The 15,772-nt window shown below is 40.6% G+C and overlaps 1 protein-coding gene across 1 annotated transcript; it reads left to right on the top strand.

The window, feature by feature from the left end:
* The first annotated feature begins 1,112 nt into the window (after positions 1-1,112).
* On the top strand, positions 1,113-14,979 carry LOC117397924 (SAM pointed domain-containing Ets transcription factor-like). Its single transcript, XM_033996889.3, has 6 exons — positions 1,113-1,605; positions 8,681-9,150; positions 10,931-11,128; positions 11,449-11,496; positions 11,882-12,022; positions 12,487-14,979. The coding sequence occupies exons 2-6, from the start codon at positions 8,700-8,702 to the stop codon at positions 12,663-12,665; spliced, it is 1,017 nt and encodes a 338-aa protein (XP_033852780.1). The 5' UTR covers positions 1,113-1,605; positions 8,681-8,699; the 3' UTR covers positions 12,666-14,979.
* The last annotated feature ends 793 nt before the right edge of the window (positions 14,980-15,772 follow it).

Genomic DNA, 15,772 nt, shown 5'->3' with positions numbered 1-15,772 from the left:
ATAGCTAGGCATATTGCAAAACAGGGACCGGACTATCCCAAGTCTGAAGTTCATCCCATGCAACCAAGTTAACAATTTCTACTGCACTGTACAATATTAAAGAATACAATCAAAAAGATGGGTGGAGTTTCTCTAGTAATGCCCATCGCCAAACACAAAATGATCTTTTAACTGTTTTAAAAAATGTCACATTCTCTTGAAACACCAGGCAGCTTTCGGGTGACCATTTCTAATCGATTTTGCTATTTCCAAGCAAAATTTCACTAAGCTGATCGAATGAAGACTTTGATTTTGTTTTTTTGACTCTTTACAATGCAGGAAATTGTGCCCTATAACTAGCTGCTTGAAAAGCACACTTTTCCTGAAGCAGTGTTTCATTATAACTGGTAGGTAGAGGGGACTTTAACCCATTCAGTACCAAATTAATTTTTCTGTGACGAAATCGGAACTCAAGCTGTTTTTATGTTATTATTATTATTATTATTTATTTCTTAGCAGACGCCCTTATCCAGGGCGACTTACAATTGTTACAAGATATCACATTATTTTTACATACAATTACATTATTTTTTACACATTATTTTTACATACAATTACCCATTTATACAGTTGGGTTTTTACTGGAGCAATCTAGCTAAAGTACCTTGCTCAAGGGTACAGCAGCAGTTTCCCCCACCTGGGACTGAACCCACGACCCTCCGGATAAGGAAACAGAGTTTAACCCCACACAGTGAATGAATCTAGTTGCAGAAGGCACACACATTTAGAAACCCAGTTAGAATCCCAGTTAGAAACTGTTGCTGGAGTCACTGAGATTTGCTCAGGGCAGAGGCTCTCAAGGAGCACTACAATACAGCAGCAAGCCTCTGAATACAATGGGGGCTACACTGGAATTAGCCTGGGGTTCGCCCCATCTATTCATTGTGCTCTGTGTAAGCACTGTGCAGGCACTAAGCCTCAACTTGCAGCTGGGGCTGCTTGGTATTTTAAAGAGTTAAATAAGGTTTCGTTTCTTTCTTGAAAGGCAAGTCTGGGATCTTTAAACACCTCCAGCTGAAGTACGCACACATTCTGTTTACTCAGGTAAATAAGGAATGCTTATAAATATGAGCTGAAGTCAGTGGGCCAGGCATTGCTTCGACTGCTCCTGCCTTCCACCCACACATATAGATCTTACAAGCAGGGTCAGCCTTACTGCCATTGTTTTACACACTTATTCACACACTTGTAATTCACTGAGTTTGACAGCATGTTCACACATAGACAGAAGATCACACATGCCTGAATTCCCAGTCTTATACATACAAAGTCTGGAGTATAGTTTTTTTAATTGCATGCACTTACTGAAGAAACCGCATACCAATGTGCATATTAGATATCTAAACTTAGACAAAAAAAAATACACTTTGCTGCACTGTTCTGTACCTAAGCCTATAAGACTGCATAGTTATTTAGAACCTCTCTGGACACAAACCCTGGAGCCGTGTATTCCACGATTTGTGTTTCAGATGATCTGGCACCCCAGCGCTATTTAAAACGCTAAGGACGAAAGCAAACCAGGAGAGCAAGAACAACTCTGAATTCTCAGCACCCAGCATTTGCAAGGTAAGTAAAGCATCCATTTATACGAATCAGTTAGTCATTAAAAAAAAAGTTCATTGCATTTGGTTTGCATCTAAGATTGGATTTCACAGTAATTTTGGCATGTCTGTACTGTGCATTTGACTTTTCAAATGCTATGCTTTTACCATGAGATACAGTAAACTTAAATGGGATTCTCAAAGCTATTCTCAAAACAGAAAGAGAAACAACTTAAGCCCCTAAATTAAATGAGTTTTTCTTTGTATATTATTTTTATTTTTTATTTTTTTCCCCTTACTGGGTGTTGTTTCCATAATGACAATTTAGAGAAGTCCCATGCAATGCAGTTCCAGAAAATCAAACAGACAAATAAATACATACATACATACATACATACATACATACATACATACATACATACATACATACAAATGAGGTACTTTTCTGCTGTGTTATTGTTTTATGTGAAAGTCGTTAGGCTGACTAACTTCATTGCCATGAAGCCAAACCTGTTCCTTATTATGAACAGGTTTCATTAAAACTTTCACGCTACCAGCAACTAAATCGTATCTGCCAAGAACATCATGTGCTGTGACTCTGCCCTGCCAGCCTCAGCCTGACCTGATGCAGCGGTATGGTCTGACCTGTTTTGCATTTAGTGGTTTTTCTGTTGAAGCAATTAAGTAATTTAAGTGCTTGCTTTATTCTGAAAACCTACAACCATTCCCTCATAAAAGTTGACCATAGTGAAAGCATAGCACAGTGTAATAAAGCACAGTGAAAGCATTGTAAAGCATGTGTAAGCATTGTAAAGCACAGACAGGTACGGTGAAGTATATTAATCGACATGGAAATCCAGGGTAAACCATGGTAAATGCAGAATATAAAGAAGCAGGCGAATATTTCAACACGATATATTCTTTAAAGAGGTTCTGTCCTTGTTGCATGAGATCTACAGTTACAAAAACGGTACTGGAATTGTTCAAAGTCAACCTGAACCACACAAGCTGCTCAATTCCTAGATCAAAAACACCAAAAGAAACTTTGTGAATTCAATGACAAGCGTTTTTCTTCACGGAACACATTGAGAAACCCTGCCAGTGGAAACGGTTGCCATTGAATTTATCGAGTTTCTTTCAGTATTTCTAATGCATCACTCCTGAGTGTTTAATAGTGATGGTCGATTCTTATATAAGAGTATGCTAATGTGTTGAAAACACTACCGTATTCCAGGCATATTCTATAGCTTTGTTATTGAGAGGTAGAATAGTTAATTTTTATATAAAAATCAATAACAGAAAAGTCCCAATGAAAGGGGCCAAATCAACTCAAGAGGCCAAGGATTGTAGGGGAGACTGAACTGCCCCCCCTAAAGAGATGTGGACCCCCGCAGGGCAGGGTAGCTGACACACAAAGCAGTTGTTTTATATTGTTATAGTTACTGCCTTCTTAAACAGCAAACAGATGTTATCAGCATATACAAATACACTACTTTACTTGGCAGAATTAAATGTGGTGGAGCGGATTTTTTTCTATATACAGATCAAAAGGTTTATTTGGAGCAAGATTACATCTTTTGATAAGCTTCATTAAAAAAAAAAGAAAGTCATTACTGCTCTGCTGCACTTATTTGTGTTTTCATTCTCTTTAAGTGTTGACCACAGTTCTAGGGCTGTTGTTTCTATTGAAGGTTTTGATATCAGTAGCTGAGAATTCCAGCACACTCCAGTTCCAGAACACTGAACTACTAAAAATCGAAAGCTCCTTAAACGACAGTGCACCTGTTCTGGGGTGGGGTACCCAGAGCGTACAGTCATTTTGTTCAGAACAGAAATATTCACACGTCCTATCACCCAAGCATGATAAGATGTGACAATGATAGCATGAAGATAAAATTCCAGGAGACCTGGTTATGAAATAATACACAAGCCCACATCAACTCCACACCAAGACAGACAGTGCCAAGGCAAAGTAAAGGGGTCTCCAAGACCCACTGAAGCAATGTGATGTTTTTATTTCTTACTCTACATTTAAATCTCTAGTTTGGAGCTTTTGGAATGGTTTTGATGGCAAATTTAATTGCAAAAAAATTAAGGTTGGCTAGTCAGTTTTTCAGTTTTTTAAGAGGGCTTGGAGTTTGTTTTTGTCAGCGTGTGTGTGTGTGTGTTTCAAAAGGCTTGATCCCATGTTTGCAAACACTGTTCAATGAACGGGTTTAAAGGTTCATGAGAGGGGGCATGCTATGCTTCATAACCCAGCAATGTTAACAGGGAAGTACAAAGGTATCTCCTCTGGTATGCACTCTGTGGAAAACACAGTGATCAGAGGAAGAATAAAAAGGTGAAGCATGACATCAGTTGAAGCTCTCTGTTATACAATTACAATAAGTATATATATATATATATATATAATTACATTATTATTCAGTCTTGAATTATTTATGCTGAGCCGAAGAATATGAAATGACATAATTGAATTAAAAAAGGAACTACTTTATTGAGTATAGATGAGAACAGGACATAAATATTTTGAATATATATTTATGCACTCTGTCAGAGCTAGGAGTCCCATGAGGTTCCACTGTGATTTCTGACGGCGTATGTTAACAGATGGCGGGCTCCCGAGTGGCGCATCCAGTAAAGGCGCTCCACGTGGAGTGCAGGATGCGCTCTATAGTCTGGACGTCGCGAGTTCGAGTCCAGGCTATTCCTTTGCCGACCGAGGACGGGAGCTTCCAGGGGGCAGCACTCAATTGGCTGAGCACCGCCCGGGGGGAGGGAGGGTTAGGTCGGCCAGGGTGTCCTCGGCTCACCGCGCACCAGCGACCCCTGTAGTCTGTCTGGGCGCCTGTGGGCTTGCCTGTAAGCTGCCCGAGAGCTGCGTTGTCCTCTGACGCTGTAGCTCTTGGGTGGCTGCATGGTGAGTCCGCAGTGTGAAAAAAAGCGGTTGGCTGACGGCACACGCTTCGGAGGACAGCGTGTGTTCGTCTTCGCCCTCCTGAGTCAGCGCAGGGGTGGTAGCGGTCAGCTGAGCCTAAAAAGAATTGGCCATTCCAAATTGGGGAGAAAATAATAAAAAATAATTGGCAACGACTAAATTTATATAAAAAAAAAACAGATGGCATTGACTGAATGGGTTAAAGTTTGCTGCTTCATCTGGCAATTGCAACTTGAGTTGTAGAAACTGTTTCTGAATTTGCATACCAATAAAAGTTAATTGCAGTCCCCCAAACCACCTGGCATAAAAACTGAAAGTGAATACAGACTTCAGCTTTGCTTCCATTTCAGGGAAGCGCTCCAGTCTCCCTGAAGTGTGTAAGGGTTAGTAGTGTTTCGAGGCTCTGCTTCTTCCACAGTACAGTTAACAAGCGAAGTATAAAGAGCAGGTAGCATGTAGTCCACTGTCTGTCAGTCCATTTCAGTGAGGATTTCTCACTGAAATGGGGAGCTTGAGTGGGGCTGACCTTTGCCGTTCAGGGGTCATAAGCCTGCCGTCAGCCCGTCGAGTTCCTTGGTGTAAAAAGGCAATTGGCTTGGCAGTGGGATCGGAGGGTGCCCACTGCCCTTCAATTTCTCCCATACTGTTGAATGGACTAGCGCTACCAATGTCCATGAAACCCATACAACAGGCGTTCACCATCCTATAACTATTACATGCTGCTTTATTATTAATACACAAGTTAAAAATCCAGCTAGGTTTGTTTTCTAGTCATTACCAATGTTTATTTAGTCCACTGTCAATTTCATTGAAAAGAGGGAAAAGGTTGATAAAGAGAATGCCGCTAAGTGGCTGAGGTAAGCGGCCGATTGTGATGTCACCGTTCTGAAAGGACTTTGCAGCTGAATGGAATTCCGAGCTGTATCATTTTTTTTTAAAAGCAGGAGAAAAGCATACAGCACGGTACAGACTGAAAGGGTTTCTCTGAGATGTGTCGTGGAATACAGAAGGGGAAGCGTGCGCTCGGATTTGCTGAAAGATCCTGAGCATCTGTCATTTCCAATATGGCTTAGTTTGCATTTTTAAAACGTTTTTTTTAAGAAACCATTTCTGCCTCGATTTTTTCAAATTCTTTTCGGTTGTATCCGCTTTTGATTTACTAGGAATAGAGAAGAGGAAGTTTCCAGTATAAAAACCATCTTCAATTCTGGGAAATCCTTCAGTTATTTATTTGAAGTTATGTTGCCTGGCCTGTTACACCGATGTCACCGCTCATTTCCTTATCTGGAACTTTAAACTCTGCAAGTGTTGTGCCGTTTAGTGAAAGTCAATACATTAACCATACGTTAATCATTTTTTTACAGTCATGATCACTCACCTACTACGGAGGATTTAGCAAACCCATTGATATCTTTCGCTGTTTTAATAGCAAGACACAAGGGTTGCTTACTTCTCTTACACAGCTCACCATGCAAGTAGAAGTATTCTGATGGGCCCCGAGTTTCCCTGCTGATCTTTCTGTCAGGGACCTGAACCCCTGGCTTGATCCTCCATTCTTTGAAGGATTATTGCTCCAGAGTCTTTTCTCCTTGTATTAATCCTTCAGCCCCCGGGTGACGCAACCTTAAAATGTTTGTTTAGCCGTTTTTTAACTTCCTCCTCATTTATTAGTATTTTTTTATTAAAAAGGTTTCCTTCCCTGTAATTGCTAACTCATTTAATGACAGAATATAATCCTAGGGGCAGATAGCGATCAGCAACAACTGAAAGCGCTCCTCTTTGATTTTCAAACCGTGACCCCCTCTCCCTCCACACCCACCCCTCCTCTCCCAAGACCTTTAGAGAGATCTTCTGCTTTGGCTGCTCAGTTCAAACTCAGGAAAGTCACAGTGCACTCAGCTGTTATAAGCCACTGACAGAATGGTAACAGCATCTCCATATTGTGGATTTGCATGGCATCACATTGCAGTGGCACCACGATCCGATATCAGTGCTAGAACGATACTGTATCAGAACCACTGCGTGATGTTTGTTCCAAGTCCTCTCTGCTTCCTTCCATGGTAGTTCCATGCCAATGGATGAGCTGGTGGGTTTTATTTTTTCCAGCCTAATGGATACCAATATGATTTTCAAAGTTCCTGGTAAGGGCAGTCAAACTATCCTGGGAATGGGCTGAATCTACGAATAACAGTTTTCTTTGATAAACCTCAATCTAAACTTTGGATATCGTGGGTTCAATTATAAGCCGATCCCCATGTAAAACAGTCCCACACTACTGTTTACACATCTTGCCCTCCTATTGAAGAAAAAGAAAAACAAACAGTCACAAGAGAAGGGGTGGGGGGTGAGGGGACTAGTCCCCTGCTTTCTCCTCTGTGTGTAACTTTCTCTTTGCTTCAAACACAGTTTATTCATGCAATCCAAACACTTCTGTGAAAGCAGACTTACAGGGTTTTCTTTTACCACAAGCTGCGAAATCATTGTAATGCATTACACCTGCTTCCAGCAATCACTTACAGTTTGTATACAGCCTGGCTATAGTACTCAGATTAATTTAAGAGATTCAAATGATCATTATAGGGGAAGAGCCCTGATAACCAGGTATAGTAACGCATAGCGAAGGCATGGACATTGGGAATCATAGCAAAGCATGGCTAATGCATAGCTTGTCAGGCACTATGGTCTTGATTGGGAGGTCTTCAGTCTGACAGTGTGGTCTCTAATGGTGAACTGGTCTTTATATAGGAGATGGCCACAGTAGTTTTTACAAAAAAGAGAAGGAACTCAATTAGAAAAACACCTGCCGTCCTGCTCCAATGCAAGATGTTATCTTACAGCTTCGATGCACAGCATACTGTTGCCTGCGGTCCTGCAGTTGAATGAAATCAAATGGAGCAAACACTGACTCCCCTCAAATGAATACTAGGGACTCAGCTGAACTCATTTAGAGATCAGTCGAGAGATTATCCTTTCCGCGGAAAGCATCAGTTTGTGTGTGTGTTTTGTTTTCCCCCTATGGAAAAAAGAAATTCCGAAATTTGCCGGACTAATGTGCTTCGTGCAAGCTGTTGCAAGAGGGAGGTGGAGAGCACACAGCAGGCTAGCGGAGCCACTAAAGGATTTAATCCGGTTGCCGGTGAATAAGTGGGGATAGCAAGCAATCCGGGGAAACGGCAGGGGTTTAAGAGCGAATGAAAAACAAAGTTAAACGAGCAGCAAGCCTCTTTTCAAACGGTAACTTCATTTCCTCCGAGACTGACTTCTGGGTGGCTTCAAAGCAATGGCTGGCTTTAGCCACTCTGCTCCGTATTACAGTATATCTCATCAGGTTACTTCCCAGCCAATTTTCAAAATATAATTCGTGCTACAATTCATAAGAACAGAAACACTCACCTGTACAGCAGAATGTGTGTCATTTATTCCATTTGGACACTACTTTCCTCTGCGTGATATTCTTTTATACAGTCATTAATAAAATGATTTAGGAACCACGACAGGTCTGTTTGACTATTCCAATGTGTGCCCCATGTTTTAACACCACAATGGGGTGAACTGGAAACAATTTATACCTCCAGCTCAAAGATACCGTCCCTCCTTTTGTGCCTGGAAAGGTTGGCACTTCTAAGTATCCCAGGAGAGGTGATGACACCGTTGTCTTGTTTTCAAGCGTCTGGCTCACAAAAAGAGTTTTATATTTTATTAAATAAAGATATTGTGGGAGCCGGTGACAGCTGAGCAGGGACAATAGGAGCTGCACTTGAAAGGGGAACCAGGGTAGTGCGCTGGCCCGCTGGAGAAAGATGCCTGCCCAGTGTGGAGATGGCCATTGATAGCAGATGACCCACAAGTAAAAGATTCAGTCAAATCCACTTAGCTTGCTGGAAGCTCCCAGTGACTTCTTAAGTCTCCTTTTGCACTCTCCCCTTTCAGAAACTGTGCAACTCTTTAAATGCGTGCCACGGGAAGCAATATAAAGTGTGGCCGAAATACCTCAATCTTTTAAATTCATCGGTTGCCAGAAGGGAGGAGGTAAGTCCTGGCTCAAAAAACATAGCAAACGGATAAGGAATTGCACTACCTTTGCATCAAATTCGGAACACCTGGTCCTGTTACCAGATCGCTTTCCTAAGGAAATTATTAAAAAACTACTTTTTTTTTTTAGCTCGCACAGTGTAAAGGCTATGGGGAGCCTGGAACCAGGACTGAACACGACTGCCTTACATCCAAGCAGAACTGGCTTTCAAGAAAGCTCCCTCACCCTGGAGAAACAGGACCACGAGCCCAAAGGCGGTGCTGGCTGGGAGCTGGTGGACAGGACATCAATCCGGGACCCGACCCACACCCCTGAGCGCAGCCCGCCTAGCGTCTACCTGTCCTGCTTTGACATGCTCTTCACGGAGGACAGCGGCTGGACGCTGAAGGTCCCAGAAGGAGCACACGTCACCCCCATGCGGCTTGAACAGCGCAAAGAGCCCGAGCAGTGCCCGCTCATCGACAGCCAGGGCCTCTGCCTCAGCCCGGAGATGGACTACCAGATAGAGGATCGCTCCCTGGAGCAGGTCCAGACGATGGTGGTGGGAGAGGTTCTGAAAGACATCGAGACGGCCTGCAAACTACTCAATATCCCACCAGGTAAAAAGAGACATCTTCAGGAGTTCGTACTGGGTCAGACTGTTTCTGTGAATGTATATTATACCACAATGATATTGATATGCAATGAATGTAGTTGTACATAATTAAATAATTTTTGGTATACAATAGACTTCCGTACAGAATTATAGAACATCACTTAATTAACCCTTATTAATGAATCCAATTCTTTTTTAAAAATATATACCATCTAATGCCCAATTTGAGCCGTTGTTTTCAGCGATAAAAGTTTGTGACATACTTCTAAAAGTATACACTTTGCATACGTTTTCCTTTAATTATTTTATTAAATTTGTACTAAGCTTGTTTTGTCCCACGAAGAGCCTGGGAAGTCATTGTGCCTAGCGCTATTGTTGCAAAGTCCACACCAAGTGTAAATACAGCTCTCTATGGAAACCTGAGCAAGGAAAAAAAAAAATGACCTGAAACAAAATGTACTCTGGGATCAACAGGTTTAAGTACTCTGGAGTGGAACAGAATAAGAGAATAAGATATTTCATACCTGACATCTGTAAAAGCCAATCACTGCTCCACCCTTTTGAATGGTGTGACCCATTTCGGTCACACCATTCTTTTTGTAATGATGTTTTTATTAATTTCAAAGACGTATGCAATAAATACATTATATATGTACATATACATTAAATAGAATGCTGAAAGATACATTACATCCAGTTTAATTCATATTGGTCAACCCTTTTACTTAAACACATTACAATTCATAGCAATATTAATATAAATATAGTATAAAATATGAACATGTGATGGTTCTGACTGACGCCCATGGAAAATTTCCCAGTACCGTGTTATTTTTTTAATTTTTTTTTTTTAAAACAACTACATTTGTGAAAAATCCCCTGAAAAATGTTTTTTCTAAAACATTTTTAGAAGTCGTTTTTTTTTTTTTTTTTTTTTGAAAGAAATACCCTGTTTGGACACCAGATGGTGTTGTTTCAAATTAGGTAGCACTGTATCACATTTTAAACAGTTAGTGAAGCTAACACTTTGATCTGGAAAAAGAAAACAAATTATAGTTACTGAGTTTTTATATATATATATATATATATATATATATATATATATATATATATATATATATATATATATAATAAGCGAGAATACATGAGAAAGCACACAGACCTCTCCTCCACCTTGTGTAAATGACCCTGTTTTCACTGGAGTGTTTGTTCAAGTCATTTCAAAAACATTCACCATCGTCAAGGGTCTGGGGGAGGGATACACTTTACTATACGAGGATTAATAATAAGAACAATAAAACAGTCAAACCCATTTTACTTTATTATCGCTACATTGAATGGCCAGAAGATAGTGGGAGTCAACTGGGTCACATACTGTGTATTGAAAATAACTTGCACAGATGAACACTCTTATTGTATTATTATTATTATTATTTATTTCTTAGCTGACGCCCTTATCCAGGGCGACTTACAATTGTTACAAGATACCACATTATTTTTACATACAATTACCCATTTATACAGTTGGGTTTTTTTACTGGAGCAATCTAGGTAAAGTACCTTGCTCAAGGGTACAGCAGCAGTGTACCCACCGGGGATTGAACCCACGACCCTCCGGTCAAGAGTCCAGAGCCCTAACCACTACTCCACACTGCTGCCCTATTGTAATCGGTGCAGTAGCAGACACCGAGCTCCACATCCAGTTCAATCATGAACGCCTGGTAAATTCAACTGCTTTCTTAAGGGCTTCTGCTTACCTGGTTACCCCCGTTTCCTCTGTGCAGATCCGATGGACTGGACCCCCGGCAATGTGCAGAAGTGGGTTCTGTGGACAGAGCACCTGTACCGGCTGCCTCAGGTGGGAAAGACCTTCCAGGAGCTCAGCGGTAAGGACCTGTGTGCAATGATGGAGGAGGAGTTCAGACACAGATCCCCGCTGTGGGGGGATGTGCTGTACGCACATCTTGACATCTGGAAGTCAGGTAAGAGGACAGGGGGTGTACAATAACCCTTACCTGCTGCAAGCATTTGCAGTATATGTTCATTATCGTTAGCTTGCAGTTGCAGTTTAACATTGCTGCAACAGTAAATGGTATTGCAGACAAGCTAAAAGTAAACTGCAGGCTGATCTGCATTCTGTTCTGCACAGTTCTGTTTTATAGGACTGTTTTATTGGCATGTTTATTAATATGCTTTACCATACCTCTCAGGTCTTTACAATGCATACCTCTGCTTTATCATGCTTTATCCTGAATGACGCTGTGGATCCTGTATCTGAAAACTTGTTTCTTTATCTTTTCAGCTGCTTGGATGAAGGAAAGAAGCTCCCCGGAGGTCAGCAAGTTCATTGGTAAGCTTTCATTTTCTGCAGCTTTTCAGCTCTGTTGGTTTTTGGTCTCAGAATAAATCTGTCACTTGTTGCACACACTTTAAAAACACCTTACAGGCTCCTCGAGATGCCCTGACTGCCCGTACCTGCCTTACACACTTAATGCCAACGTATAGAAGGCATTACCACTTTTTTGCATGACCCCTGTCACTCAGCATTGACGTCCCGCTAGTGCTCAGCAGTAAGTTACCCGTCCTCCAGCTGGGTTGTAGTTTCAGAATCTTTTCCCTTCGTTGAGCTGTTGAGTTTTGGGTTTCAGTAGGAGTCCCTATCAGTCTCGGAGTGTAATACACCAACTTAATTTGATCTAGATGGAGATTGTTAATCTGTGCTCCCCCCTTTCCAGGAAGTGACGAGGTGTGGTCGGCGACGGAGGCGGACTCTTCCTGTTCGGGCCAGCCAATCCACTTGTGGCAGTTCCTGAAGGAGCTGCTGCTGAAGCCACACAAGTACGGACGCTGCATCAGCTGGCTGAACAAGGAGAAAGGTGAGGGTTCTGCCAAAGGCAGTTATAGCACGTGGCCACCAGGTGTCACTGTGGACTACATTAAACTTCCTACGACGAGGAGGAGGAAAAAATTTACACCGTACTTCTAATTTCCAGCCTCTTCACACCCTGATTAATTGGCTGATAATTACAGATCATTCATATTAAATCGACAGATTACAAATCAACTTTCTTTTCTCCCTTTCTTTTGGACGTTTATTTGCAAACTTTCATTAATCATTTGTAGTCTCTCTCCTTGGCACACAATTAACAAGCCATAAAAATGCCATATTAGCAGTGGTTCAATCAAACACGTGTGTACCCAGAGGCAGCACAAAACTAGGTTAAGTGAAATGTCCTAACACTGTATAGAGATCATGTTTAGTGTTAACTGTTAATCACCGACTAGATGTGTCTGGGAGTTGCCACGCACAGGTTCTAATGCAGACTCAATATCTGATTAGGTATCTTCAAGATCGAAGACTCTGCTCATGTGGCACGGCTGTGGGGCATCAGAAAGAACCGGCCTGCCATGAACTACGACAAGCTGAGCCGATCCATCCGGCAATACTACAAGAAGGGTATCATCCGCAAGCCCGACGTCTCCCAGAGACTGGTCTACCAGTTCGTCCACCCAGTATGAACTGGGAAAGGTGGAGACATGGGAGGTACAGTCCTAGACCAGAAGAAACCACACAAACTAAGCCCCGAGACACTGGTGGGGGCTCGCGCACTGCTCTTTGAGACTGGTTAAACTGGTGTCCTGCTACGAAGTGACGGCTGGACTGACCAAGAAGCTCTGAAGTCGTTCAACAAAATTAAAAATAAAAATTGAAAAACAGAAGTAAAACTTTATAAAAGCTGGAAGAATGGTGGAGGACATTTTTAATATAACCTAATAACGTTACTGTTATTATTATTTTGGTTACTGTTTTTGTTATTGTTGTGGTTGTTGTTATTTTTATTGCTCTGGAAATGAAGTCTCGAGTCTCATGTTAAATGGAGACGCGCTTCTATGAAAGAAGAGGAGATGTGAAGGAATGCAGAATGAACTTGTCACTGCCCATCCTAAACTACGTTGCTGTTAGCGTATCCTGCCTGCTTCTGTGCTTAATATATTGTTTTATATTTTATTAAGAGAACTCATAAAAGGTTTGGGGACTGATAAGACACTGATACAGTGGGGTTAAGGCACAGACCTATACTGTACTATGCAAGACTGCGTACAAAGCTTAGCCACAATGCTCTTAATCACCCTGATACCACGGCTCACCGCACTTCCCTTGGAACATTTCCTAAATAAACCTGAGTCTGTCCCACTGCCAATATTGCTAACTGTGCCAACCTTTGAAGAGGTAGCTCTGCAAAATCAGACCCCAAACTCACGATCTTCAAACCAAGGCCTCCAGACATGAAATCCTAGCGCCCCCTAGCTTCAGTAAGCCATGCTACACTGCAGCACATATATCTGTGGTAGTTTCCAACCTGCTGCACTGTGAGAGGGAGCTGGGCTGTCTCTATTGTGCGCAGCTATAGAGGTCGGGTGTTGGCTTCATCCCAAGTATAACACCTGGATTAATTTCATGCACTTTATTCAGAAGCAAGCAAATTTACAGAATAGTTTTCTCACAGCAGCTACTTTTAATCGGAGGTCAGTCAAAACAGTACTTTGAAAACAGTTTGTTTGAAAAAATCAATTGTTTAAAGCAAAAAAAAAAGTTTTTACTGGCTAGGGTTTTTTTAAACAAAAACCATACAGCTTCATGGACTTTTTCATTTCATATTGGTAGTGGGGTTCTTGGTCAACCTTAACTGGGATGTTGGGTAAAGCCTCGCTTATCACACCTTTAAGTGCACTTAAAGGCCTTTTAATTTGGCCGTACTCATAAAACATGGCAATACCTACAAGCACCACTTAATGGTAGTCTTTCAAATAAACCAACCGAAACATTTCAACACACTAGAGAAATGCTCCATTCAGTTATCGTTTTCTACTTAAAATTAGGAATGTGTTCTTTGGAATTAGTAAAATACTGATATATTGAGTAGATAAGATACATTCATTAAAACATGTATGAAATAATATCCACAGTCCCCTTTCCTAGCATGTATTTTGACAGCCCTTGTGGCATCCATTTGCAATCCAGTTTTAATACGAAAATGATTCTGAAGGAATTGGTTTTGAATCAACACTTATAACTTACCAAGCATTCTTGTTTCAAAGGTAAAATAGTTACATTTAGGCCCTGTGTTATTTTAGTGCCTTCTAGAAATATCCCATGTTTCTTTTTGTTTTTGTTTTTAGTATCTTTACATACTGCCTTATTGTGGTGCCTGCCTGTTTAGTTACCATGGAAACACGACAAGGCCTCATATCCCACACACCAGCCTGTCTATCTTAAATGTCTCCTTTACTTGCTGTAATGTAATTTTCATAGTTTTTGTGTAAAAATTTTGGTTGAAATGCTGCCCCTTTTTTTCACTTCTGCCAAATAATTATGTTTTATATATTCTGTTCTGTATGTTTTCCTAACATGGTGTTGTTGTTTAAAAAAAAAAAAAATAGCAAAAAAAAAATGAAGGATCCTTTGTAGTTTTGGAAAAAAAAAAAAAAAAAAGTATTTTGAATTACATTTTGCTGCCTAAAAATACTTGTCCTGCATCTTGTGTTTGACATCAACATTTCAAATCCAGTGATTTGGCCCTGTTAACACAGTTTTAACTGGAGAGATAGCCAGCCTGCAATCCAAACCCGGGCTGACTGACAGAGTCCCAGTTGAAACCAAGCTGATCTTGACCTGCTGCTGATGGAAACAAACCAGCCTGAATTCAAACCGCTTTCAAGTCAGTGGCAGATGGAATTCTACCAAAGAGACTGTTTCTCAGTTGGTTTTGATAAATAAATTCATGAAACTTTTCATTAACTGTTGTTGGAATATCCTTTATCTAAGTCAAGTTTTATTAAACCAGACCCACAAAATCACAAATCACAAATATATATAAAAAAGATTTGAATCTATTCACTGTTAACAGTTCATTTATTAACATATTAAAACCCCTTCTATGTGTTGCTCTTAAGGAATTATATCTTTTTTTAGCTCTGACACCACCGGTTGTTTACTTTTATATTTTATTACAGAGTAAATGTTTAATACGAACGTCTCACCTTATTAATACACACAGTATGATTTCACATCTTAAGTAAGTTTGTCCAACATTAGTGCTAATCGGGGTCTGTGAAACCAGCAGATAAAGATTTACAATTTTATTTTGTAAGATAACTGAATAAGGTTTTTTTTTTTTTGCCGATTGCCTTTTATAGTACCAGCTAAAATGTATAACATTTAATAATTCAGAAATCAATAAAATACAGCCAATGTCCTATAATAAATCAAACGTCACGTTAACAGATCTGTCTATACACCTGGCCAGTGACAAGCTATCACAATTGTCCTATACATGCCTTTGGACACAGTGAAAGAATTAAAATTAATTTATAAGTAGGGCCCTGTGTTTTTCACTTGTCTTTTTTTTTTAAACTTGCAATTCAGTCTTAAACCTCCAGGTGTCCGTGTCGCCACTCCAGCTAAACCCATACAATTCTGGCTAATTGAAAGCACCCCCTAATTACTAGGGACAATTACTGCTATTCAGGAAATTGATGCGTTTAATAGAAAAAAATAAAAACTTACCTCGGGAACTTTTTAGAAGAAACAGATACACCAACAAACTCAAAAAGCATTTCCTTGA

This window comes from Acipenser ruthenus, chromosome 30 (genome assembly GCF_902713425.1).
Source record: "Acipenser ruthenus chromosome 30, fAciRut3.2 maternal haplotype, whole genome shotgun sequence".
NCBI lineage: Eukaryota > Metazoa > Chordata > Actinopteri > Acipenseriformes > Acipenseridae > Acipenser > Acipenser ruthenus.
The sequence above is the reverse complement of the archived record's forward strand: the minus strand, read 5'-3'. Positions and strand labels throughout refer to the sequence as shown.